At 38.3% G+C, this 27,300-nt stretch overlaps 4 protein-coding genes across 17 annotated transcripts; all 4 read right to left on the reverse strand.

Moving 5' to 3' along the window:
* LOC140794189 (uncharacterized) lies at positions 1-1,506 on the reverse strand. Its single transcript, XM_073146104.1, has 2 exons — positions 734-1,506; positions 1-636 (listed from the first exon to the last, which is right to left on the reverse strand). Exons 1-2 carry the CDS (start codon positions 1,234-1,236, stop codon positions 171-173), a joined length of 969 nt encoding a protein of 322 aa, XP_073002205.1. The 5' UTR covers positions 1,237-1,506; the 3' UTR covers positions 1-170.
* Positions 1,507-3,369: 1,863 nt separating this feature from the next.
* LOC140793955 (S-norcoclaurine synthase 1-like) lies at positions 3,370-6,157 on the reverse strand. The gene is made up of 4 exons (XM_073145745.1): positions 5,818-6,157; positions 4,977-5,224; positions 3,957-4,281; positions 3,370-3,762 (listed from the first exon to the last, which is right to left on the reverse strand). The coding sequence occupies exons 1-4, from the start codon at positions 6,040-6,042 to the stop codon at positions 3,511-3,513; spliced, it is 1,050 nt and encodes a 349-aa protein (XP_073001846.1). The 5' UTR covers positions 6,043-6,157; the 3' UTR covers positions 3,370-3,510.
* Positions 6,158-6,517: 360 nt separating this feature from the next.
* On the reverse strand, positions 6,518-9,153 carry LOC140793956 (DNA-directed RNA polymerases II, IV and V subunit 9A-like). The gene is made up of 4 exons (XM_073145747.1): positions 9,047-9,153; positions 8,877-8,952; positions 8,242-8,400; positions 6,518-6,846 (listed from the first exon to the last, which is right to left on the reverse strand). Exons 1-4 carry the CDS (start codon positions 9,073-9,075, stop codon positions 6,766-6,768), a joined length of 345 nt encoding a protein of 114 aa, XP_073001848.1. The 5' UTR covers positions 9,076-9,153; the 3' UTR covers positions 6,518-6,765.
* Positions 9,154-10,174: 1,021 nt separating this feature from the next.
* Positions 10,175-25,812, reverse strand: LOC140794480 (protein SWOLLEN 1-like). 14 transcript variants are annotated; one of them, XM_073146540.1, is made up of 18 exons: positions 25,452-25,812; positions 22,536-24,430; positions 22,388-22,450; positions 22,024-22,302; positions 20,269-20,424; positions 18,995-19,317; positions 18,433-18,866; positions 18,306-18,358; positions 18,114-18,218; positions 16,382-18,034; positions 16,183-16,280; positions 15,821-15,929; positions 15,440-15,620; positions 14,034-14,101; positions 13,420-13,535; positions 12,398-13,294; positions 10,607-10,709; positions 10,175-10,538 (listed from the first exon to the last, which is right to left on the reverse strand). In XM_073146540.1, exons 2-18 carry the CDS (start codon positions 24,418-24,420, stop codon positions 10,522-10,524), a joined length of 6,540 nt encoding a protein of 2,179 aa, XP_073002641.1. In that variant the 5' UTR covers positions 24,421-24,430; positions 25,452-25,812; the 3' UTR covers positions 10,175-10,521. The 14 variants fall into 14 exon arrangements, with proteins under 14 accessions (XP_073002641.1, XP_073002639.1, XP_073002640.1 ...); XM_073146538.1 differs by having other exon boundaries at positions 18,114-18,221; XM_073146539.1 differs by having other exon boundaries at positions 22,024-22,305.
* Between the last annotated feature and the right edge of the window lie 1,488 nt (positions 25,813-27,300).

Genomic DNA, 27,300 nt, shown 5'->3' on the forward strand with positions numbered 1-27,300 from the left:
TTTTCCAACTAAAGCTGAGATTACTCTTATTAGGGAGGAACAGTAGATGATTAGTTCCAAAAAGAAAAAGAAAAAGAAAAAGAAAAAGAAAAAACTACATACTACTGATCCACTTGTTCTAGTACGCAGATCTCTCTAATAATTAATATTACTACTTTGCCACCCTCGGCCTAATCCCATCCAGGAAATCTCTGCAGGAAGGAGATGCTCGTCGCCGATGTCCCGGTTGATGACGTCGTCAATATCCCACCGATGTCATCACCACCGCCACCGCACCCGAGCCCGAGTGCCATTGGAGGCGATGGCGTACCTAACGGCGATGACACGTGTGTCACGGAGGACTCCATCTCATGTGGGTTGCACCCAGCCATGAATACCAAGGAAGCCGAGCTGTGATTATTATTATTATTATTGTTGCCATTGCTGAAATTGGTATTGAACAAGTCCTTCTCCGGCTTAGTCGCTGAGTTGGTAGTAGTAACACTACTATTGCTGCTATTGGTAGTGTTATCAGCTGGCTGAGAGCTAATGATAGCCGTTGATAAATCCTGCGACTTTCTCCTTCTACGGTTGTGATCCGCTAGCCGCTTTCTACAGCTCCTCTTACCTTGGTCAAACTCAGACAGCACATGAAACCTATACGTGTTCACCGACATTCCCAAATATAGTAAAGCATGGTTAGGAACTTAATAATATTTAGTGTTAAACGTGAAGTCTAGCGTGTGATATTCACCTGCTGCATTGTTGGCAGAAGCGTTGAGAGAGTCCGGCAACGAGAACAATAGAAGCCTTGGAGTGGAATTCACACACCTTATGACGGCGGTGGTAGTTCTTGGCATGCGTGAGTTCGGCGCCGCACCCTTCGGCTTGGCACCGAGCGGTGCGGGTCCGCCGCCGGCAAATCCGAGGCCCTAAAACCAGCTCCTCCTCGCGCGGCGCAGACGAGAAGTACGTCTGCAACCCGAGGTTTAGACCTATTCTTGTCGGCGGCGGCGGTAACGCCAAGCCGTATCGTGGATTGTACGACGACGAGGCGGACGACAGCGAAGCAGGGAATAGGGCCGCGGCGGTCAAGGGTTGCGGCTGAGGGAAGTAGTCGCCGACGGTGATGTGTCCGCCATAGTGATCAAGAGATATCGCCTGCTCATGCCCGGTGTTCGAGCCGGAGTCTTCGCCGAAGAGTAGCATTGCTGCGGCAGCTGCAGCTGGATTGCCCCATTCATACTCTAAAGCCATCTTTGTGTCACTCACCACTCTTTCTTTCTTTCTTTCTTTCTTTCTTTTCTCGCTCTTGCTATGTTTCTCTCTATGATGTCATTTTCCGGCCAACTAGTACTGGAAAAGGGAAGTAAAGCTGGTCACAGAGACCAAAGTGGATTCTAGCAGCAGAGAAGAGAGGGAAGGATGCATTGATATCTCTCTATCTTATGTTCACACTCCAGTCTGGCGAGGTGTTAAACTCTTAATATAAGTGAAACTTTTACCAAGGTTTACCGTGGAGTACATATTAAAGTTACTGCAACAACTAGCTAGTTATCCTCCACCCCACCACAATTAACCAATCCACGCAAGCTAGTTAATTCTCACCAGACGAGATTGTCTTCAGCTCCAAACTGCAGGAATTCCCTGCATCTGTGTACTTTATTGCAGTGGCCGGTCACGGGCTGCGTAACTGCAGGAATTCTTCTGCAACTGCTCAATTAACTGTGCAAGCCTTATGCAGGAATTTCCTAAAATATAGACACTTGGCATTCGTCCCATCCAACGATACGCTGCCGACTTACCTTGATTGCAGGAAATTCCTGCAACCCTGGATGTATCTGCAACTAGTAGTAAACATTCTTCGAGAGAATGAGAGCATATAGACCGTCCGATGAATAGCTTCCCACGTCTTGAGCCGTCCGATTCTCCGATTAATCCTACTCCTGAGGAAACGTCACGTGTGGTCCCTATCCATCGGATACCTCCGAATACAACTTGGGACAGACGACGCTGCTCTTCCTGACACCAGGAAGCTCGTATGCACCTTCCTCGTTGTTGGCCGATATCTTATTCACGCCCTTGTTATGGCTGCGCCTTTCACCCCCTCGACTTGTACGAAATTACGACGCCCGACCAGAATCTGTACGTGGAAAAGCAAAAAGTGGCGTTGATTTAGCTGGGCCAGAGGGGCATCCCTGGCATTTCACCATCCCTCTAGATAGGGAGGTGGATAACGACGGGATATCGTATCTGAGTACACAACGTGTTAGCGTATGGGAGCTTACGAGTGTTACTAATTTATTCCTTTGTCGGGTCCGGAACTCGGTTGGCTGTTACGTCGCGTACACCCTTCCAGCCTTTTCAGCAAATCGGTACTTTACACGTTGTCGAAAAAATTAGCACGTATGTACCGGTATTTGATACGCCCAAGTTTTGCATACGGCAAATGATCCCCATGTTTGATAAGTAGGTGATGCATGGAATTTATTATCCATTCCATCCCTCAAAACCAAAACCTCTTATCAACATCAACCAATAAATGGTATAATTTGCAGTTTTAATCCTGGTGTATAAGTTCTAATTCTAGCCATTATTAGTATATGAATTTATTCTTCTTCCAAGTGAATTGGCTCTTAGAAACCAATTGAGTTCTCCTAAACACACGTGGCCCGTTATAAATATACGTATGTGCTACTGAGTGACACTAACACGTGTCTATTTGCTCTTTCTACGATGAGTTCGAGCCTTCGAGGCCAACCACGGAAAGGGACGGAAATAGAATAATATATATAAAGTCGGCAGCCGGTTAAGTGAGTTAATACGTAATTAAGAGCCATGATTTAACTTATAAACTCTCACGTAATTGGATCTCATAGGAGTTTCCTCGAAGCCAGATTAAGCACTTACCAAGTTGACATTAACTTCACACGTAAAAATAATTAATTTCCTTGTAACTTCCTCTGTAGCTTGTAACGTTTAGATATCACTTTCTACAAGAAATCATGGTACGAGTTTTTAACTTTTAGTTCTTAATTAAATTATAGCTACACGTTTATGTTGGTAATCGCGTGGATTAAGAACTTTAGTATAGATGTGATAACATCAAATAATGAGAAGTATCAGAGAGTGGTGGACCGCTGAATCCTCCAAGGGATCGATGGTCTTTTAAGTTGGAATCTAGTAACTTTCCTCCACTGCATAGGATTTAACGCTAAGTTAGAGGATACCAACTAAATTTATCATTTTACTTCCATGTTGAGAAATTTCTGAGGTTATTTACAATATTTTTTCTTCGACATGTTGTTATTGGTCATACGATCGATCACTAGTACAATTGTTAAGAAAATATACTTGCCAAATTTATCTCACAAGGACAGAAGAAAGAGCTATCTAATGCATGGAGAGTACTGCAACTTATTATGTGTAAACATCATACAACACTACACATTTAACAGCAGCCAATACTAACATCAGCAGATGCATCTTCCAATGAAAAACTGATTAAAAGCAGCCATGAATAGATTCTCTTCATTGAGGGATTTTTAACTTCATGCAATCCAAGAAGCTTTTCCCATCTAGTTTAGATGAGAAGAAGAGCCTCTTGAAGTTCTCATGGTCCATAGTCTTATAAATCTCATCTGCACCTTTTACAAGCTCGCGGAGGGGGCCGATCATGGCATCAATGTTTGGGCTATGAAAAGCAGCGATTGAAAGCCGTTCTTGCTCCTTGTTCACTATAGCCCTGTGTTCAATGCTTCTATATCTTCCATTAGTGAAGATCTACAAAGAAAGGAAACATGATGTAGACCCAATGAAACAAAAACTCTTAACAGATGGTAGTTCATATATATATATATATATATATATATATATATTTGTTCATTGATAACATCAAAAGACAAGATAGCATATATTTAGCCAAAATCATCCTACATATCAAATACAAATTATTTCCCATGATGATATATTATTACCTCAAATATGTCGCCAACATTAACGATCAGAGCACCATGAAGAGGCTTGACAGGGACCCAGCTGCAGTTTTTCTTAACCTGTAAACCTTGAACTTGATTTACTTGAAGGACCAACGTTAGAATACCAGCATCAGAATGCTGGGAAATGCCTAGAACTTTCTCAGAATGGAGGCATGGAGGATAGTAATTTATCCTGAATGTCTGTATCCCATCATCGCATTGGGCATTAATTACCTCTGGTTTTAGTCCCAAGTTCTTAGCCATGACACCCAGTAGACAATCTGCTACTTTCTTCACCTCCAAGGAATATTTGTCCAGAGTAGTCCTGAAGAATTCTGATGATTAAAGGAGCAGATGACAATAGCAAACGGGTTGTCCAATAGTAAGTTTTTCGATCAACCAAAATACAAATTATCTAAAACATCAACATGCCTAAGATGAGCCAAGAGAGGGAGTTGCCTCCTATCTGATTGAGCATTAAGATGACAACGCAAATTGCCAGATAGTAGTTCCTGATACTTAATCACAACCACAAAGTCTTTTAGAACAGAAATATAAACATACTTCTCTCTTTGAAAGCTTTAGTAGATGAAACCAAGTTTGATATTCACTGTTTACTTGCCTGGTACCACCATCAAATTGACACGTATGCTATTGAAGAAGGGTATATTTATTGATGCAAACTCAATTAATAATCCAATCATTCTATATTCAGTTATGTACATCTTGATTATCGAAGCAACAGCTTAATGCTCTTCAGGATATCATATGGGAAGGTACTCATGCAAATGCCAATGTTCTTCTGACTTGTAAAGAGAATGATACATGTAACCTAGTTGTTTGCAATTTTTGGTCCCTCGTTCTTCATCAATCACATCACTTCGGAGAAAAGAAATACTAGATACATAGAAAAAAGAGATGAAGTTATTTGTCCCTACACTTTTTTCTTTAAATCATCGAAGCTTTATCATTGTGGTTACTCAGAATAATCATACCAATTAAAAGTCATTGCATTGTTACCTGAATGTAACAGGTAGTTCCTGCCATAATTTCATGTTCCTGTTACAAACCGGCTGCCCACTTAGGTAAAGCATGTCTGCCCAATCTAGTTTCTGCTCCTCCGAGACCACAAATAGCTGACCATAACCTTCGAGCTGCCCAGGTTGCTGAGCCAATCGGTTCTTAGTCTCCAAAGGCAACATGAAGAACTCCACAATGTCAACCTTTATTCTCTCAATCAGTTCAGCAGGAACTGTATGATTTATTAGCTGTTCAAACAAAGCAAAGTAATAATGCCTAGTTAGTACAAAACTAGGATACCTTTGCTCTTAAATTTGTTTAAACCTCATTATATATCAAAGAGAAGAGTATACGAGGGCATTTTTCAGTTCAGCATCATCAATTATAATCTGTTTCAAACCAGATCTTTCCGCAATTTCTAGATCAAACCTTGCATTTCTAAATTCAACCAAAAAAACTGTCAATTCTTAATATTAAGCTCATCAACCAGTTGGTGTGGCTCAGTGCACGCATATATAACGCTTCAGCTTAATAGTTGTGGAAAGACAAAGCTCGAACCAAAATAACTACTAATGCGGGGTGCAAAATGGAAAGCTGCCTACTGTGCATCAAATATAACAAAATTCTCCAAAAATTACAGTAGGATACCATGTTCTCGAATACTACATGAACTATATCTCTACAATTTAACAGTCAACTAAGCTCCTATTCTGATCGCAGAACAACAATGCATGTATCTCAAAGGTGGCCCTAAGAGAAGGGTACTTCTAAGTCTTGCCAAGAGAGTACCCAACTAGCTAATAATAAGCTTTACCGTAGCGAGCTCCAAGAGGTAAATTACCTGGAAGAATCCCCACTCCTCGCAAGCCCGATCCAGATTCGCAGACTCATCCACAGAAGACTCGGGATCGAGCAACCTATGAAAATCGATGAGGGGAATCTCGACGGAGCCGTCGCAGATCACGTGATCCGACGACCTCTCGGGCCTCTCGTACCTCGGAGGCACCTCATCTCCGTCATAAGTACCGGCAAGGGCCTGGACGTTCGCCACAGGAAGCGATCCCATCGGTTCTACCACTCCCCTTCGCGGTTAATCCTTCGATACCTCTAACTAATCTTGCCTTCAACCTGTTCGACATAAAGTGTAACTCGGAGTTCCTGCTTTATGTTTGTTTATTCAGCGGGATCTGTGGTCAAAAATATTTCCAGCGTTTTCCTGTACCAGATATTTGTTTAGTTCGCTGGATAAAATAAGGTGATATTTTAAATTCTCTTTCTATCTTTTATTTTACAATCCTCGCAAGATTTTATCTCTTTAGAGCTGTTTCCTGACCTGTGCTCATTGTCACGAAAGTCTTTTCTTTCAAGATAAAGAAACAGAAGGCGGCAAGGAAAACTGAAAGCCATTGTAAAGCTGAAAGCTACACCTGAGAAATTTCAAAGCTTGTGCGACAAACCACAGAAGAGATGTAGTTTGGACAAATGCATCATTATATCTTTCGAAGCTTGGACAAATGCATCACTATCAGAAAAACTTGACAGATAGAAATCTAACTCTCTTTAAGTATCACTGTGATAAAATCTCTCTTTAAATATCACCTCATGGAAAGCAAAATCATTATACAATAAACGAAGTCCCACATTAGTATACTGTCATACATGCGCAGTTCAGGAACTAAAAACAAGAAGAGATTGAAGCTGTTTGGTTAGGCTCAGGACTGTGGGCTTCCTAAAGCTGGCAGGGGTCTTATGTCAAAGTGCAAAAGGATGTAGATTGGCCTCAGATTCATTAATCCCTCCACCTATGACCGCAGTTTGGGTTGCAGCAGACAAAGAAGAGAGTCATGCCTTCTTCCCCTCTTGCGGTAGCCTGCATCTCCACAAAAGTATACCATATCATCCATCTATAGTTGAGATATGAATTTGAAAAACGTAAGGGAAATTGCGAGGCTATAAAACAATCCACTATTTTGAATGCTGAAAAAAAAATGTCTTCCTCGAATAGGGTTAAACGGGCTACAATAAGACTATACAAAGAGAAGCAGAGTGAACTTAAGTAGGAATAGAGAATGTCAGAAAACAATGCATTATTTTTTCTCTGCCTCTTCTACATACATCTCCAAGAAGTAGGACATACATGATAATCATGCAGCAAATGGATAAAATTTCACATGGAAATGGGACATGAATAAGGCATAATTCTGGTAGGCCAAAGGAAAAGTCTGGAATAAGTGGAATATTAATGAGAATGTTGTATAGAAATGCATATGGTGGCTGTACTATTACTGCATATTATGAGTTACAAATGTTTCATTCGGTTAGGTACAATAGCTACATATGTATGCTATGACATTCATTGAAAAAAAAAAATCCTTACCCAGTTCCCTACTATAGTTCATAAACAAAATGCTTAAGTCTTCTAATTGTACATAACTTTTGAGATATAAATACTTCTTGCACGAGATACTCTACTGGAATTTATATCCATTTAACCATTATTGCCTCTTACATTAAAAAGAATCAACAGGTTCAAAACATTAAAAAAAAAACTCCAAAACAAAAGAATTAGTAGTGGCGAACTAATGTCCACTGAGGTACAGTACAATAGTAAAATGACAACAGTTTGAGCAAATAATGACAATTCAAGGGTAGCATAGAGATGAAGTAGCACCGATTACACTAAAAAGCACTGAAGTGAAGCTAGAAATTGGTTAAGACATGTACTGAGTAGACAAATAGATTAACAGAGAAAATTTGCAGTCCTCCAAACCAAGACAAAAACGAAATTCATAAAATTAGCAATTGAGATTGAAATAAGGTGTCAAGGACATAAAAATTGGTCTTTGAAAAGAGCAAAAAAAGAAGAAATTTATCACTGGACTTCTTACTGTAGTTAATCAGATATCCGAAAATCTCAGACATATGAAACATGAAGACCAAACACATTAGCCTACCTTTTTAATTGTTGATATTTTTGTAAAATTAAAATTAATTTTCGTGTTTTACCAAATCAGGTTTGTAGCAAGACAGGAAAATCCTAAACAAAACCAAGAAGTCAGGACAGAAACATTTTGCTTATTTTTTCTTACCAAAATCTTTCCACCTTCAATTGGTAAAACATTGGAAGATAACAAATGAAATTGCTCGACGAAACTTACTACTTCAATACGTACAACAAAATCAACCATTTTTTTACGAGAAAAAGTCATATCATTCCAACAATTCTAGATAAATGATTTGTTGCAACATATTCGCATAGACGAACCTGGAAGAATACTGCTTCAGGATGACCGCATTCAGAGCATCTGACAGTCTTAGTTCGAGGAAGAGTGGGATCAGAAGCTACATCTTGCAAGATCTGGGTACGCTCACCAGCAGTGTGATGTACTTCATTTCTATAAACACAGTTGTTATCAGACACCTCCTACATTGATGAGAATTCAGCTTCAGTACAAGCTTCAATTCAGTACCACTAAATTCATAGCAAAAAACAGAGCGAGAAAAATAATAATATAAGTTTGGCATATATAAAAAAAGAATAATTAGAGAGCCAGTCAGATCAGGCGATTAATGACAGATCCAAAAGTACGCAAGAAACTCCTACGCCCCGCTTCGGCATTAACTCGAACAGATGAAAAAATTCCTCATAAACAATCAGGAAAATCCCACAAATTTTTGGCACCTTAAATTCACCTCACCAACCAATCCAAAAGAATGGAAGAAACACAACAGAGCGACCCTAGCGGACGTTAAGTCTTCTCACCATCTTCCGTTGCATCAAGAAGAAGGAAAAGGAAACCCTAGCAATGCCAGCAACCATAACCCAACGCAGCAATCTTCCATAAAAGAATTAGAGAAAGAAAGTTAGGGGAGAAGGAAGAGGAAAGGAGGCGGAAATACCTGATGCTCGCAGTTGCGGCAGGCGAAGAGGAGGGCCTTTTGCTCCCTGTCTTCCTTCGGGTATAGTATGTTGTTGCTGACTCCAGAGAAGAAAGAGGTGAGAGAGAGAGAGAGAGAGAGAGAGAGAGAGAGAGAGAGAGAGAGAGAGAGAGAGAGCGGTGTACACGTACCACTCGCGGCAAAACTTCATAGTACTCATGGTTGCTTCTGCTGCTCTTGGGAACCTTCGCGTTCTTTGTTCTTTTCCTATTACTTTATAATAGCTTTATGGCCGAGCGGGCCCGAAAAGGTGGGGGCCTTTCGTGTTGTGGGGGGAAGGAGGAGAAGATCACGTGATAGGCACGTGAATTGAGCTTGACGTTCCGATGGATTTCTCAATAAAAATAAATCAAGCTCAGTTTGATTTTAAAATAACTCGGGTTTGATTTAAGGCGAAACTTGTTCTGATCGACCTGAATTTGAACCAACTCGAATGTAATCAAACTATAGAACGGTACTTCGAGCCTTATTAAGCTTGATCAACTCAAATCTCTATTCATGCCCACTTTTTTTACATTTCGGTATATTTGTAATTACGATCTTGATTACCACGTATGGATATAGATCAAACCAATCATATGTTTCTGCTACGTGGAGTAGGTATTAATTGTATTATTTTGAAATTTTTCTCAAAAAATTGTGCTAACTTTAAAATTCCAGCATATAGATATTAAATACTTCACACTTGCCTTGAAACTGAATACTTTTATACCTTAAACTAGATGAACACGTTTTTAAGTTAATATATATAAAATTTACATAAAAATAAGCACGAAAAATCAATTTTACTGTTTTAAAAAATACTTTTTTTCGCAAATACCCCCAACTAGTTTATAAAATAAAGTCATTTTGCATAACTGAGTATGCAACGAACAATATTAGCGTTCCAGAAAATTTGAGGACACGACTAGCTAAAATTAGCATTGTACAATAATGGCTTAAATCTGGTTAAAATACAATCCAATTAAAGAGAGATGCAACTTCTAACTTCCAGAAATCACATTATAGCGGGGATTGCAATACGAGGTTCCAGGTTCTCTAAATGAAATAACTAAAACTGCTATGACTGTACGGTCTCAGTTCATAATTGCAGGACCTGTAGAACATTTACTAAAGTGTCTACACAACACGCTCGCGCATACACACACACTGACAGATAGCTCATCAAGAGTATATCAAAGATAATATCACGCATATATGTATAGAAGAATGACATGCCTTACGGGTATGATTTCTACACTGAAATTTGAAGTGAGCAATGAATAAAGTCACAGCTTGATAAAGTCGAATGGAGGAAAACCCAAGTTGAATGTCATGTCACATACCAGAAACTGAAACTGACAAGCGGATCGAAGTTGGACAGATTTCTGAATGTTTATGTTAGCACTGAAAAGGTACAGCATATTGATAATACTGCTCCTAAAAGAGGAAACCAAATGTCTGTTGCCCACGATAAATATCAAAATGTTAATCTAAGCCAACTATAAAATTTTACATCTGACAATATGAGACCTTCTACTCCAATTCTAACGATTGTATGTTATGTACAAAACTCGAGAATTGCTCACTTCACCGCAGATATACTGGGAAACATCATAAAGACCTCTCAACCATGAGTGTCCCCTGCATAGCATTTGAATTCCTCATTACAGGAGTAAAAAGAATCAAAATGTCTAAAGACTACAAGTTACCTCTAGATGATGAGGCACTCCTACGGAGAGCCCTGGCACCCTTATCATGTGAAACACTGGGAATCTTGGACATAATCAAAGAACTCTGTAGGCCCTCTAATAACTGTAGGTACCAAAACGGTTGGCAGTTAAAACAAGAACAATTGTACACATACAGAAAAAGGAATGAGATTAAAATGGCAGATAACATTAACAATTTGTAAAATCAGAGAAAAACAGCCTGTAAAGTTAAGTCTTTTTTCACTATATCCTGATAATTATTTCTCACATTTGCTTGACTAGATACTTATAGCTAGCCAGGGAAAAGAATTCACAACAAACAAGAAAGACTTGACAAAATCTTGCAGACATATTAAAAGGAAGAGCCAAGAAAATATAGCACCCAAAAACACTCATTCTCTTTTTTCTTTTTCTTCTTATCTCATACATTATTTTATAGTTCACCACGAGTTAGGTAGTTCTTTTTTTGTAATGCATCATACTATAAGAACAAAATAAATATGACTTATAAATAATATGTGAATGCACGGTGTGAAATTGAATACTTCCAAGACAGCTTTCAGTCTTCTAACTTAATAAAGAAAAACATTATTAGTATTTCAACCGATATCAAATTAGACGAATAAAACCTTCATATATAAGACATAGAATTAAAAGGTCAAAATGATCAAGCAAGAAATTAACACTTTACAGAAAGAGCATCAGTTAAGATGCACAATACAATAAATGTAGCCTTCCAAGAATAGTGCCATGAAGTTCTTGAAATGAATAAAATCATATGAACAAGAAACTTCTATAAACTGTGGTGAATTCATGTTGAAAAGGAAGTCATGATTCAAGAAATAAAATATGGAAAACCTTTGGAGAAAGCAAAATAAACATCAAAGCATCAAAATCATCATCCAAACTTCTTCCTAACCAAATGGGTCTATTAGAGCACAAGTAAGATTTGAGAAGGCTCCCCAACGAAATGCTCTTTTTTGTTATCCTACTATTGAAATAGTGACATTATCTTACCAGCAGAAAAAAATACTGACTCTTGCTGTATAATGATATAATCTATCTGGCTAGTCAGCAGGTAGTGTTATCTAGCAAATGCAGTTCTAGCAGCACGAAGACTGCATTTCCCTATAAGTTACAAGATTTTCAGATGGCAGAACAAAGAGAGAGCTTTTGCCGTAGGGCAGTCTTCATTATAAAGGCAAAGGCTGATTCCAGAAAAGATAGTCCAATATTAAATCACACATTTCGTTGTTACAATCTAGTGATTAGAGAATCAGTGAGTGTAGTTCATCCATTTATCACAACATTTCCATGGAGAATCCCTTTCCATACTCTAGTGTAACATCCTATGGATAATGAATCAGAGAAAACTTAGTAACACCACATGCGGCAAATTTCAATTTAACCTCTCAAGACATTTAAACAAACATAGTAAGGTCTAAGCTTCATGTTATAAAGCAACCCTTATGAAACAAACCACTATGTGATATTTAGAACATGAGATAAACATATACTTTTGCCGGATGTTAAGAGCAATTCCAAGGTTTTCCTGCTCTGTCTTCATGGAGTTAGTGCTTTATGAAATAAGGTGAAAGTTGGTCAGTTGGAAGGCATCAGTATGAGCCAATATACAAAAGAGAAATTTATAGAAAGACCACGCACCAGTAAAACAATAATCAATTAGTTAAATACTGAACATAGTAACGAGTAATAACATTCCAAAAAGAATAACAAGATTCAGTAACTAGTAACTACAATGTAACTTAGTAAAAGACCAGCCAATCTTACCCTTGAGGTCGGCTGAATTCTGCGATTGGATCTCCTAGGTTCAACGGCATCAGGATTTGCTTTATTTTCAGAGGCCCTTGGGTCATTTCTGATTAATTTGTTTACAGTTGCTGTGAGCTTTCCTTTATCCCCTTTGTCGGGTTGAACAGAAGTAGATGATTCCTTCTTTGATAATGAAACGCCAGCCAGAGGCTTTTCAGAAGATTCAACTAGTGGCATATCTGCTGTTTTTGAATTGTTATGGAGAGAATCAACATCCAGAGCATTCTTCTTTTCTAAGTTATTATCTTTGATATTAACAGAAGTTATCGGGTCTGATAAAGAAACTAAACCACTTTCATCATCATTTGGAACAGACATAGTCACAGAGGATGAAGATTCTTTCTCGCCAGAACTTTTAACATGAATGCTTCGAGACTTTACAGATTTAGGAATCCTAGACTTGGGCTCGAAAGCCCGCTTTCCTTTTGGTTCAACCTTCGTACTGCTTTTCCATGCACGGGATGCTTGTGGCATCAAATATTTTGCAAACTTGATAGAATCATTCCCTTCGCTTACCTTGTCAGTCTTCTCTGCGACATAATGTTTGCTAACATCCATAAATTTCCTCTTCTTTCCCGGTCTAGGAACACCAAAGACTACTCTTGATCCCTCCTTTTGTAGTCCAGTCCGTTTTACTCTAAAAGCATCAGCCTTATTCTCCTCCTTTACATTCTTACCAACGTTAAAAGTTCTGTCCTTCTCAGATAGATCCAACATTTCTGACTCTTGTGGTTTTCTTGAATTATCAATATTCATATTCCTCGAAAGAATTCCTGTTCCACGGCTATTTATTTCTGGATCATTATCAGACTCAAGCTGCCCTAACCTCTGACGTTTCTCACAGGGAGAATCACCCTAGCAATCATTATAATGGAAAAATTAACTGAATAGAGATGCAAACAAGAATACTCATAAACAAATCCTAACAGAAACAAGATATCTAAAAAGTACAAACTTCCTGATAAGTACAAAAGGCAAACCTTATATGATCCAGTGTTTTTTTCTTTAACACGTGACCATTCTATCCACTGGCCATCCTTCCAAACAAGAGAAGGGCGTAGATTCCAACCTTCGACAATTGATGAATTACGAGAAGCTGCATAGCATATCCAAGATAGCAGAAATTTATAATAGCAATTGGAGTATATTGCAAGTCGCATGCCTTCCCAGATATAGTTATTTAATATAACTAGTTCCAGTATCCATATGAACGTCTTTAATACACAAAAGCATAAGTTAACAATGAACAGGAAATACAGTAGAAAAATGTAAACTCCTCCTTAAAGACCAAACAGTAATCATGATGAAAAATGCTACATGCTTTGCAACCTATTTGGAGTCCTTTTGTTCTAAATCCTCCTATTTCCAACATACAAGAATGAAAAACAATTAGTTAACAACTTCCCATAGTACAGAACAAATCATGAAACAAATGTTTACATTGTCCACAAGTAATTCAGAAATGAGTGTGCACAAATTGCATGTCATGCTTTCTGCTCAAAATAATCCATCTAACGGGACATCTGAATGACAAAGAGTAGGGTCAAGAGGATGCATGAGGCACAGAAATGGTTTCACAACTAACAGAACATACCTGGAAAATGTATGGTAAACTTTGTTTCATCCCCTTGTAATTTTTCCGTAATAATGCCCTCCCACCAACTGAGAATGGAAAGAAACACCATGAATTTACCAAGGATGATCATGTCAAAAAATAAATTACCACCACAGAAACACAAGAACCAATAAGGACTCAATCATGTAGACAATCAGTCATAACTATCACATTTCAGCCTTCAAACATGGAAGAGAGAATAGACAAAAAATTTGCCTTTAGTAAGTGGCCAAAAGAATGTATAATCTAGGATGTCAAAGTGCATAGAGCTAAAGTGGATCCAATATATCTGAGTTGCATCACAATGTGCAAAAAGTGCTGGCACATCAAAGCCCTTAAATTTGAGTACTTTGAGCATATAATAAGAAATTGCAAATTAGATCCATCTGATGTACAATAATGGATGTTTACTATCTAAAATATCATGATGAGGACTCTTTATCCTTTGAATGTATAGAAACCACACAAACTTCCTTTTTCTCTATGAGTATGTGTGTTTGTTGGTACATTCAAGATGGACCGCAGAGATGAGTCAGGACATGATTCATGAAACTGTCAATGTTGAGAGGCATGAAGATGAAAGAAGAGTTCTTCTGCATCTAGATCCAACAAGGAAGAAGAGCATGACTTATGTGGTCATGGTTTAAGAAAAAGAAAAAACAGGAGTTTTAGCCATGGATTCAAGTATCGGCTGATCCTTATTCGTATTTGCCGAAATTGATCAGCCGATATGGCCGATTTAGTCGATCCCTGCTCTGAATTGTCTGAAAGGGAAGACCGATACAATCGAGACGTATCGTTTTTTTAGGCACCCAATCTCAATCCCAAAACCAATACTTAGAACCTTATGAGTACTCGGAAGTACTCCTAAACTAGATTTGTTGAGGTTTCTAAGTACTGCATCTAGGTCCAACAAGGAAGAAGAGCATGACTTGTGTAGTTGTGGTTTAAAAAAAAAAAAAAAAGGAGTTTTAGTCATGGATTCAAGTATTGGCCGATCCTAATTCGCATCGCCAAAATTGATCAGCCGATATGGCAGATTTAATCGATCTCTGCTCTGAATTGTCTGAAATGGAAGACTGATACAACTGAGACATCCGATATGTATCATTTTCTTAAGCACCCGATCTCGATCCCAAAACTAATACTTAGGACCTTATGAGTACTTGAAGTATTCCTAAACCAGATTTGTTGAGGTTTCTAAGTATTATAAAAAACTAAATTGAGCTTGCTTCTACTTATCTAAATGAGAGTTTGATACAACTTACTTCCAGCAGCTGTAATAATACATTTACACACGAAAGGTCCTAAAGACTTTTACTATATTAAATCTTAACTAATGATTAATCTCCCAAAGAAATATGAGAGAGACTAAAACAGCTTACCAATCTCTTATCCATGCATCTACACGATCACCAACAGCCCAAACATAGTTTGCTACAGCCTCTCTACGACGCTTCCTTGTTCCCTCAAATTTTGCAATAGTCATAGGATGAGCAGGCCGTATTCTTGGGACCTCGTTGCTATCACATTCTAGGGGTATCCACTCCTTAAGCTGGCCAGATCCTACAGAAGAAAGTTTGATTTAAGACTTCATAAAGAAAACATAAAAGAATAATTCTCTGATAATTCATAAACAACAAAATGCACAATTAGTCTGTGTAAAATGGCATAAATTTATAGATCAAAATTTCATGCAAGCTGAAAGGTTCTAGAGAAATAATTCATCAAATAATTGGCAAACAAGAGTAACAAGAGACATTTACCTTCACTAGGAAGGCGATTAATATAGCAGACAAACGCTCTATTATCTTTCACATCAAGGACCCTAGCAGAAAACCAAGCTTCTCTGTGATTGTTCTCATCAGCTACAACCTGATATTGTTAAAATTGGAAATTAAACACAATAATACAAGGTCCAATCTTTTCTTCTTAAAGTAAAACAACTCAGATTAGAGCTCAGTAAAGGCAGCAAACGAAAAGTTAAAATGAAAATAATCAACAGAGAGAACAGAGAATGAAATTTTTGGTACTCCGCTGACAAAAAAAAATGTACTGCACTTTAGTTTTCCATTCGTATTAAGGAAGAAGAAAACAGAAAGGTTCAAATACAAGATTATCATCTAACCTCGACAACCTCTCCCTTCTTGATGCCGTTTTCTTTTAGGTTTCTTGATGGAGGAACTTCACCATGCCTACTGTTTGGAGAAGTGGTTGGTATGTCTCCTGATTCAATCAACCAAGAGATAAGCTAACAGCCATGTTCAAGCAATAGATGGGAATATAACATATTAAAGAAAAATACAGAAAAGAAGAGAGTCAAATACCTGTGTGGTTTGCCTCCAACAACAATGACTGCTTGTTAACGGAAGATATCCCTGCAGCAGATTCTTGGACCTCTTCATGATTTGATGTCCGCTCGGCTTGTTCGACAAATCTAGCATGATCATCAGCCACAGCTGCACCAGACTTTCCCTCTGAATGCAGGGCATTAGTGCCCACAGGTTTCTCAATCCTTGAATAGTGAGCTTTCCAGTAGCCTTCAGGACCAGATTCTAACAATTCGCCAGTAGAGAAAGGTAATGGATCACCCAATGCAATGATTACCCCTGCTTGTGATACAGCTTCTGCAGCAAGTTCCGCAGCTTTCAGTATTGCGTCCAAGTTCTCTGCACGTTTTGTGGCAGCAGATGCTGCTTCTACTTTCTTTCTAGCAATCTCTCTTGCTGCAGAAATGATTGAACAAGAGCCATGGGCCTTGTCCTTCCCTTTCAGGATTGAAACAGGTGTTAACCTTGCCAGATTCTTTCCTACATCATGTTGTCCCTTTTCGGTTGATTGGGGAGGATTCACTGTCTTAACAGAGGTAATAGCTTCATCAGCCATCATCTTAGCCTGCATAGCAGCTCCTGATGCAACTTTAGCAGCTTCTGCAGCTGCCTTTGCAACAGATGCAGCCGCTGCAGCTGCAACTGCTGCAAAAGCAAATTTGTCTTCGACTTGTGAAAGTAAGCCAGATTTCAGTTGTGCTTCCAGTTGACTCCATATGCTTTGGCTGTATCTGACCGCTGAAGCAGCATGGGCAGCAGCATCTTCAGCTTGCAGCTTTGCCTGTTCAACTTTACTACACATTTCTTCTGAGAGTATGACCCTTTGCTCAGTACCTCCGCTACCTACTATCTGGTAATTAATAGGAGAGCTGCTATGAGATGTAGTTGACACAAGACCGTTATGCACAACCTTATGTGGAGAACTAGCAGAAAAGTTGAAGCCTGACAAATCTGAAGAATTCACAGCAACAAGAGTCGCAGGAGCAGGTTCCATCCGATGTTCTGAGACATGAATAACTGATCCATGCTCGTTAGTAACTGAAGCTGATCCATGCTCGTTAGTAATTGACGCTTTTTTTCGCTTTCTGGGTTTCTGAGTAGTAGCTGCACTCTTAGAAGAAGAAACAGCCATGTTTTTTTGTGCCTCAACCTGTACGGCTGATGCAGCAGCAGAGATGCTTGCAGGATCCTGGTTAGGAAGCGAAGTAATAGGTGCCACAAGCTGCATACTCGAAGCAGAGGAGATGGTAGAGACCTTAGAAGCTGTAACTTTAGCAGTTTCAGTAGCAGGTATAACTGACAGTTGTGCGGTAGTGTTAAATACTGAGCTTTGTGGTGAAAACATCCAGGAAGCAGGGCGTGGGCTCTGAGAAAACCAAGGTGCAGGGTTACCTGTGTACTGTCTCATCTGTGGAGATTGGAATGAATGCAATGGGGATAAAGACTGGTTAAAACCCAAATGGTTACTTTTTGGCATATTTGATACCAGAGCATCATTAGAAGACATAGCCCATGATGGTGAAGGCAAAGGCAGTGTGGAACTTAATAATGCTGATTGCACAACCTTACTACCGCTTCGGCTAGCAGGTGACTTCAAGGATTTGCTTTTAATAGTACTCTCCTTACTTACAGATTCACCAGGCCGAGGACCTGCAAGGTTCATTTACCCAATATTATTATCCAGTAAATTTGCAAGTAGATTAACAACATTGAATAAAAAGATGTTTACCAGAACGAGAACTAATAGGCGTCTCAAAAGTACTTGAAGGTGTCTTTTGATTCTGAAATTTCTCAGCAGCAGCACGCCACACTTTCTCCCATGTCCGTCCACCATCTACTGGACATCAGCATTACCATTTCAAAATGCAAATAATAAGGCATGATCTGTGATATAAATGATGCACTAAAAAGTTGCACAAACCAGATTCTCCAAAGGCCGATATCATACAAGCCTCAACAGGTAGGACCCCTTGGCTGCAACAAGAAAATAGAACAATATTCAATGTAAAAACATACTGAAGAAACATCAAAGAATATGGTGAACTCACATAAGCGATCCATAAACAAAGATTTGTGCACGCAATTGCACTTGCTGTAAATCTGTGAAGGGTTGGTGAACTAATGCTGCACTACAAATCGAAGTATTTAAATCAGGCAGATTAGATGACTCAACAGCTGGAGAGCAGGACACTTTTGTATTACTGATCTCACTAATTGGATTTTGCTTCATCTCCTCAAACTTCATATTGTTGCTTGCAGCCTTATCAACATTAGGAGGAGAGGGATTGCATAGACTCCTACCACTTTCCGATATCTGCTTTTCTGACAAAATTTCTCTAGCTTCCCCTCCTAAAGAGTTCACCTTTTCAAGTGTAAAATCAGATATTTGCTTATTCTGATCTCCGTCACTATTCTTAGTAATAGTTCCGGAAAGACTTCCATCCTCAGGATCTGAATGCTGTCCAGGATTCTCTTTTGAAACCTACCAATCAGATTTACAAAAAAAGGGGGAGAAAAGGAAAAGAGTAACATATTAGATTCTAAGTTTAAAAAGAAGTAATCTACATAAGGTGTGTGTGTGTTGTGGGGGGGAGAGAGAGCTGCAGTTACCACGGTAACTTCAGAAGATTTCATACTGGGAAATGGTTTCCAGTTGGTGCCAGGATCTCTATTACACTTTTCTGCTACTGATCCAACCTCAAATGAGAAGCTTTTATCGTTTTCAGCTTCGATACTGTCCTTACAAGGTTGGATACATTGAACCAGGTTATCTGAAGTAGAGCATGTGTGATCTGACAATACTTTGTTGCTCTCTTCAGTTTCATTTTGACAATGTTCCCTGCTACTAATAACTGTAGGTGAACCACAAATTGCTTCTGAAGAACTAGGGCTGCTACTTCCAGGCTTGCTTGTGCTGCAACCCACTGCATCATCTGCACAAGGAGAAACCAGTCAAACCATCTCAACATCTGTATCTCATGGATCAAGAACACTCAAAGAAGAGAGAAAACCAGTACTCGTGAAACAACTTATCTGCTAAACTACCACAACATATCAGTATCTTGAATATGAACCACTGGCACTGGATGCCCACAATCCACAAATTCATTCCTCAAACTAATACTGACTCAAACTTAAGAAATCTCAATCTGACTTGTTCAATGCAACAACTTCAAAGAAACTGTAGTATCAAATTCCACATAGTTCCACAAACTAATATTGACTCCAATGTAAGAAAGCTCAATTCAGAAATAAAATTGCACACCTTCAAACTCTAGATTACATTCCCACAGACATTCTAGGCTTTCTGATTACATGATTTTTATTCAAAGACTTTCAAGTAGCACAAAGTTATATTCTGTAGCAGATGCTTTTTCCAGTGGTTGTTTTGGAGATCTTTGGCGTATCTATGGTCATTTTTCTTACGCATGCAATATTGTCCTCCAGTAACATGAAGGAGCTGAGAAACCACAAAGTCAGCAATGAAGGGAAAGAATCTACTAACTAGTAGAGTCCAAAATATTAATCTAAAAATTAAAATCATCACATCGAAACCTTCTATCATCAAATATATGGGATGGCTTATAAATGCTGACTCACAATCGATAATGACTCCAAAAAGGGTGCCAGGTAGTCAATCTCAGATCAATTCTTTTAATACTAGACCTTTTCTCATGGTAAACTGCTATTACATAAAGATGAACCTGCCCAGAAACTTATAAGACAAGGAAATAGGATGATCTTTGTTTTAGCTACAATCTAACCTCAAGAAAGGAGAGAAGAATAATGAAATGTTTAATTCATTAATGCACGCACCTGAGGGAAAAGAATCATATACCATTTAGGCATTTACCATTAGACATTTAAAAAGGAAGAGAACTCACAATTAATTTCAACATCACAAATCTGTCCATCAGATTGGTCTTCTGGAACTAGATTAGCTTCACTATTTTTCTTTATGTCCTGGGAATTTCCTTTGGCAGATGCACCAGTAGATGGAGGTACAAGGATAGGTTGCTTATGATGGCTACTTTTCCCTGCTATGAATTGTTATAAAAAATAATGATAAAATATTAGATAAAGCATTTTTGCATGATGCAAATAAATGTAAAGTGTGAGTGCCTTATAGGCACAACTAAAAGAAAGTATCTTGATACTCCCATATGTAAATTCACGCTGACCCCATGATGATCAGTAGTGACCCATGGGCCAAACCATGATGACCAATAGTTGAAATGGAATAGATTGTCTAGCATGGCAGTGTGCTACCCCATGCCAACAGTGCCAATGGCCACTGACAAACAACATGACACAGGCAAAGAAAACAAAACTGCATCTTAAAATTCCATGACGAACAGGTAGAGGATAAGAAAAGGGAACTGGATAACAGGTCTTCCAGTACTTTTCCTCTCCAAATTAGCCCATGGCAACTGAAAAGACCATGATAAAGTCATAGTCAACACATGTGATATATCAAATTCAAACTTCAACTACAAACTACATGTTAAAAGTTGAGAAAACAGTCTAACATTGTTATAGGCTTATAGCTATTTAATGTGTCTCGAGATTCTCAAAATCTCATCCCAAGTGAGAAAGGGTTCACAGTACTTCACCTCTTTCCATCTTGGGAGTGATTTTTCAAATCCCAAGGTGTACTCAATGACTGTGGAAGTGTTAAAACTTTGTTTTAACATAAAATTCATAGTCTAACTCTATTATATGTGTGTGCATAAAGTTTTGAGGGGAGAGAGCCTTTCCAGCTACTAGAGCTTATTTCATCAAAGAACGCTGAAAAAGCAAAGACCACAGCTGAGAGAGCCTTTCCAGTTGCCTAGTACATTTAATTATGAATAAGCTATATAATTAGTACATTTAACTATGAATATGCTATATAGCTAATTTTATTCTTACGTTCATACACAAAACTATCAAAATAATGAATTGTAATTATGCCAATTTCATCAATACCAGATAAGGACGCCCTTATCAGGACAGGCATGCATATATGGAAGCTACAACCTGAGAACTCATTCCTTCCAGCAAAACAAACTTCAACATACTATTTTTTCCAGAAGTATAATGAATTATGTTACAGACAAACATTTCATTCTTCTCCGACAACCATAACCACCAAGAAAATGGTTTAAAACTTGTTAATTTAATAAGAATCGGCCTTCCTCACTCCTAAGTAATAGTACTGGACTATCATAGCACTAACCTGCTTTCTTCAGAGCTAGTGCAAAGCATGCACACACTTTATCTTTTGCCAAGTTTGTCAATCAGTAAAATTCAAGTCAAAGTCAGTCCACAACCAACTCCAACAATAATCATATCCATAAAGGAAACTTGGTAATGAGTTAGTCAACAAAGAAGGTAGTGAGATTTATTGAAAAGTACAGATAAATTGGTAAGGTGGATGGAGCCTTACTCCATATATTCATCCAAAGAAGATCAATTCATCAAACCTTGATTTCACAATCATGAAACTCACTCATCAAATGGCCACTTTAAATTGGTTCAAAGAGTTAAGATCTTATCATGCACTAATCACCTTAAACAACGGGGAAGATGACACCTTAAGAGAATAAATTATCAGTTTATCACAATTCTCCATATCAACAAAAATAATTTGAGATTACCTTCTTCAACTTGAACCGGTTTGTTCATTGATGACCCATCAAGAATTGTTTCAGGAACCATAATAAGCTGCCCTGACGTCTCGGCATCCAACTTGCTCTTTGAGTCTGCTGAAGAAGGCATAACTGTGATTTCCACATTCTTCTCCTCCGAGCTAACACAACCAGATGCAGACAAAGATAATAATGATGCTTCCTCTTGAGCTACAACCACTCTATGGTGAAGACTAGTTGAATTGTTAAAGGAAGACTTCACAACATCCCCTTTTGCAGGATCAGCATCTGCTGAGAAAACATATCTCCAACATTTCATAAATCTTCAAAATCATGCAAAAAAAAGTAGCATGCCGGAAGAGAAGATATTCACCTGTCTTATCCTGACTTAGTTGGATTGCTGATTGACTATCTACGATGTCTGCTGCATCAGTACCTGCTGAAAAAACTTATCTCCAACATTTCATAAATCTTCAAAATCATGCAAAGGAAAGTAGCATGCCAGAAGAGAAGATATTTACCTGTCTTATCCTGACTTGGTTGGATTGCTGATTGACTATCTATGATATCTGCTGCATCAGTACTCTGAGCAGAAGATAAACTGCATTCTAACTTAACCCTGACCATAATAGTATCACTCAAAGGTATTGTGCCACATGAAGCAACAGATGGTGCTGTTTTGTCATCGCTTGAAACAGAAATCTGAGAACGACTAATGTGATCATCATTAGGCTTTGTCATCAAGCTATGTGTATCGCTCGTCTTGATCAACTTGATGTGACTGGTTGAAGAAATATTTGTTTCCATTTCACAAAGTGAAGTAGGTGAAGAAGGTCCTTTATGCACAACATTTTCTGAAGCGCCAGAGGTAACCTCCAAATTATCAATAGAATCTTTTGTATCTTCATCTTCAGCTGTGGAGTAATTAGCATCTTTTCTTGCAGTCTCCATTACATAATTTTCTGGAGAAACCTCCTTAAAAGAAGCAAGATGCTCATGATTGGGATCAGGATCCCGTGAATGACATTCAGGTTGACAAGGGATGCTTTCCTCAAACTGTTCACTAATATCAGAAATCTTAACGATATCTTCATTACTTTGTTCAACTGAATGCATTAAATAATCAGCATCTCCTTTGGCCACTAAAGAAGTTAATTCCTTAGCTAGCATGCCAGTTACATTATCAGATTCCTTGTCCTTGTTCAAACTGTTCACTGGGTAAGCAATAGCTTCTAAGAGTCCATCAGAGTGAGCAGATGCTGAAGAATCATTTGTTCCTTTCTTCATCTCAATTAAATCCAAAGATGGCTCCAAATCAGAAGAACTTTTCAAGTTGCTGAGATCACCTCCAACTACACAGCCTTCAGTGTGACTTGTTTTATCATCCGCAGAGGAAATCTGCTTTAAAGCTTCCTGCTGATTGTATTCCTGCAAACCATCCAAATCACTTACATCAATATCCTGGAATTCCACTATTTGCTCCAAAAGTAAGTTATTCGAATTCCCAGAGCCCATATCAAGATTACTAATAGATACAGGTGAAGATTCATTTTTTGAACCACCATAAGTAAGAGGATCAGGACTTGCATGTCTGTCCTCAGTGGCAAGATAAGCATGACTATTATCGTCAGTTTTTCCCTTCAAATCGCTATTCAAAGAACTCTCAGTCTGAACCACCTCAAAATGTCCATCAATAGAATAAGAATTCTTTGATGTATTATTGGACGATGAAGCTAGCTTGTTGTCTGTGATGCAATTTTCAGCAAAAGATTTCATCTCACTGTTTGGGTATTTCTCTAACAAACTCTCATCTAACTTAGTTTCTGGTTTCTCATCTACAAAAGTTTGAGAAATGTCGTGAGGTTGAGTCCTCCCTACATCTTCATGTAATCCTGAAAGGGAAGTTTGGAATGGATCATGCAGTACAGTAGGATCTGTGATATCCCCAATGAGAGAGTTGTGAGAGTTATCCTGTCTGTGCAAGGGATCCATTTCAGAACCTGTTCCAGTTAATTGATCAAGTACATATCCATCCTTAAGGCCATCCTGGTTATGTACAATGTCATCTTCACTAACAGATTTCAATAGCATTTCCACAGACTCAGATGATGTAGCTTCTGACCACACATTGTTGGTCCTAGATATAGAGCAAGATTCAGCAGCGCTCGAACTAAATTCTATTGCACTGCTCCCAGTTGAGAAATCGTCAATCCAATTTTCCTGATCTTGTATACCAAATAAAACCTCCGTTTCAACTAGATTGTCAAACCTAAGATGGATGTGGAGTTGCTCATCAATATCGAATTTTGGTACAGCAGATGGCCGCAAACTTGGTGGAAATTTGTTGTTATCCTCCACAACTAATTGAAAGTTCTGGCTTTGAAAGTCATTATCATCACTATCCATGGATGTATGCCTGCTACCAATTATAATTTGAACATTTAAATTAAGCCATAACAACCAAATCCACAAATTCCAAAAAATACAACAAAAATTTTTGACAAAGAAAACAGAACAACTGATAATTGTTATGTCTCAGCAGTTTCTAAGCTAACACAAGTGCCTATCGAGCTATCAAACAAGTCAAGCATCTAACTCCTAGTCTGCCAAATCTGGGAAACAATCTAAGCAGAAGTTGCAAAGACATTCCTGAACTGCTGATTGGTTCAGGCCAAGGAAAATAAAGAGACTTGAACAGAAAAGGAACAATAACAAGTTATCATCAGTCAACTTATGTTCCAATTTCCATAACAACATTTTCTCTTTGATTGTTTAACTGGTGTTGACAGTTTGGATAACCAGTAGTTACACTCAATAACAAGCTACTCAAGATATTTAATGACTGAATCGACACGACAAAAGTAATCTATAAAAATCTCTCCAGATAAGAAAAAGGACATAAAATTGCAGATTCCATCAATGCACAGAATAGGAGTTCCTTGCATAGAGAAAAGCCCATCACTATTAGATTTCTACTAAGCATAACACCAACCAACTTATCATCACAGATACTTAAGCCTAAAACTTTATACCTCACAAGAATTTGTAAAAGCCCATAAGGAAAAAAGAATAAATGTAATCGATAACCGAAAAGGAAATAGTCTGGAAAAGAAAACGATGCCATCAACTTCCTATGTGCCAAAAACATTTGAAAAAAAAACAACTTTTGGTGCAATTCAGCAGAACCCTACATCAGAGTCACCAGTACACTCAAGAAGATCCTAATTACATAAATTCTCCCCAAAAACCCTAATTTTTCGAGAAAGAAGTGACCTAGAAACTAGAAAGGAAACAATAGACTAATTCTGGCGATGTACCATCCAAATCGAGCACAACGAGAACGCTAATTCTATTCTCTGCCTATACCAAGAAACCAGAAACCTAGCGAAGCAGCAACGAAGTGCCGAGTGAAGTGTGTGGGGTCAGAAGGAAAGTACCAAGGAGAGGTTGCTTAGGCTTCTACCACCCTCCATCCGTGGACGAAATCCTGACCGTTGGTTATCCAAACCCGAAATCCCACGGCTTTCCGCGGGCTCATATCCCGAGGGCCATTAGTGGAATCGAAAGGGCCTCCTCGAATCCGGAAACCCTAGCCCCGCAACCACAAGGCATGTATCTCCGAAGGCGGCGGTCGACGGCGGCGATTCTCCGGCAATATTCCGGCGATTCTCCGGCGAGATCGAAGGAAGATGGAAGGAAGGAAGAAGAAACGCTCCTCTTTCTCTCTTTCCTTTTTTTTACTCTCTCTCTCTCTCCTTTCCTTGGTCGCACGCTTTAGCCGCTTCCAAACGACGAATCAATGGATTTGGGAAGAAACTTATTGAGTTAGTAAGTCGGCAAAGGGCCATGGTTTTGTGATAATATTACAACTATGCCCTCCCCAGAACCGCCCGCGCTCGCGAGTAATTGGAGAGATGTTGAGGCTCGGTCGTTTGGAAATAATGCGATTTTGCGAGTGGGTGGATGGTTAGGTTAGGTCGCGGCTCGCGGCTCGCGAGTAATTGGGGAGATGGTTTGGAAATTTGATGGTTATTAGAGGTGATAACGAACAAGAGATGAGAAATTGGAAGGCGGTTTCTTTTATCTGGGTCAGGACATAACATGCTGTAAAAAAATTAAAATTTCGACTAAAAGAATAAGGTTGCTACTTAATAATAACATATACATATATATTGTGGTATATTCTTCTTCATGAATTGTGAGTTGACTCACTTTTGCTACTTAATAACATATACATATATATTGTGGTATATTCTTCTTCATGAATTGTGAGTTGAATCACTTCTGGTGACATTCTATGACAAAATATTTAGTTCTTGAATCTACGTGAGACCCACCAATTATTGCTGGTTAAAAAAAGATCTGGCCATCACGTGATCTGGACAAGCACTTTTGATAGCAGTTAAATAAATTCCACGAATTAACGATTAAAAGAAGAAGTAAAAAATGCGCATAAAATGGAGTAACGGACGAGCTTTATCCGTCCCTAAACACAAGCCCCGAAACTTTAAACAATGATTAGTGAACGGAGTTCGAGTAATTTTGGAAGGAAGTATGCTGTTTGCTAATTTCCAGAAGTTGAAATAAGGGTAAAATAAGTATAACTATTCTAACTTTTAATATTAAGAAGAAGAGAGTTAATATTAATATAAGTTATTTTAATATTTAATTTAATATTAATATAAGATGTAATAATTATATTTGATATGATATAAAATTAATATTAAAATATTAAAGAATAATAAAATTATATTAGAAATTAATCATATTTTAAACTAAATGTGAAACTAAAGTAGTATATTTTGAAATAATGTTTTTCTGTAAATTTTTCTACACTATGATGATACTCATAATAATTTTAAACTATGCGGTTATATGAGTTTATAACCTCGTACTCAGGTATGCACGGGTAAGCGGAGTTATAACTTCGCACTCAGGTCTACACGAGTATGTGGAGTTATAACCTTGCATTCAGGTATACATGAGTACGTGGAGTTATAACCCCGCACTCAAGTGTGTAGGGTAATACACCACATTGCGTATTGACTTTGAAGAAGAGAGAGAAGAGATAACAACTATAGCTAATATGACTAGTAATTATATGTTGTCATCTCAAAAGGTAAAATAGTAATATTAGGTTATTAATAAATATTTTTTCAAAATTTGTATGCAATAAAATGAAAGAGAATGTTGAATAAGTATACTAGAATAATGTAAGATGTTTAGTTGCTACATAAGAATAAGGAGGCTTGTTCTAGAATAAATTTATCCCTATTCCATAGGTGG

The sequence above is a fragment of the Typha latifolia genome, chromosome 8 (genome assembly GCF_019914945.1).
Source record: "Typha latifolia isolate L0001 chromosome 8, TyphaL0001v2, whole genome shotgun sequence".
NCBI lineage: Eukaryota > Viridiplantae > Streptophyta > Magnoliopsida > Poales > Typhaceae > Typha > Typha latifolia.

Coding starts and splice junctions, on each gene's coding strand:
- LOC140793956 (XM_073145747.1), bottom strand. CDS start 9,075: ATGAGTACTATGAAGTTTTGCCGCGAGTG. Junction 8,953..9,046: donor ATGAAGTTTTGCCGCGAGTG/GTACGTGTACAC, acceptor CTCTGGAGTCAG/CAACAACATACTATACCCGA. Junction 8,401..8,876: donor GCCGCAACTGCGAGCATCAG/GTATTTCCGCCT, acceptor TCATCAATGTAG/GAGGTGTCTGATAACAACTG.
- LOC140794480 (XM_073146528.1), bottom strand. CDS start 24,420: ATGGATAGTGATGATAATGACTTTCAAAGCCAGAACTTTCAATTAGTT. Junction 20,425..22,023: donor ACCGGTTCAAGTTGAAGAAG/GTAATCTCAAAT, acceptor AACAATTCATAG/CAGGGAAAAGTAGCCATCAT. Junction 18,222..18,305: donor ATCGGCCTTTGGAGAATCTG/GTTTGTGCAACT, acceptor GCTGATGTCCAG/TAGATGGTGGACGGACATGG.
- LOC140793955 (XM_073145745.1), bottom strand. CDS start 6,042: ATGGGATCGCTTCCTGTGGCGAACGTCCAGGCCCTTGCCGGTACTTAT. Junction 5,225..5,817: donor AGGAGTGGGGATTCTTCCAG/GTAATTTACCTC, acceptor TTGTTTGAACAG/CTAATAAATCATACAGTTCC. Junction 4,282..4,976: donor GAACTACCTGTTACATTCAG/GTAACAATGCAA, acceptor AGAATTCTTCAG/GACTACTCTGGACAAATATT.
- LOC140794189 (XM_073146104.1), bottom strand. CDS start 1,236: ATGGCTTTAGAGTATGAATGGGGCAATCCAGCTGCAGCTGCCGCAGCA. Junction 637..733: donor TTCTGCCAACAATGCAGCAG/GTGAATATCACA, acceptor GAACACGTATAG/GTTTCATGTGCTGTCTGAGT.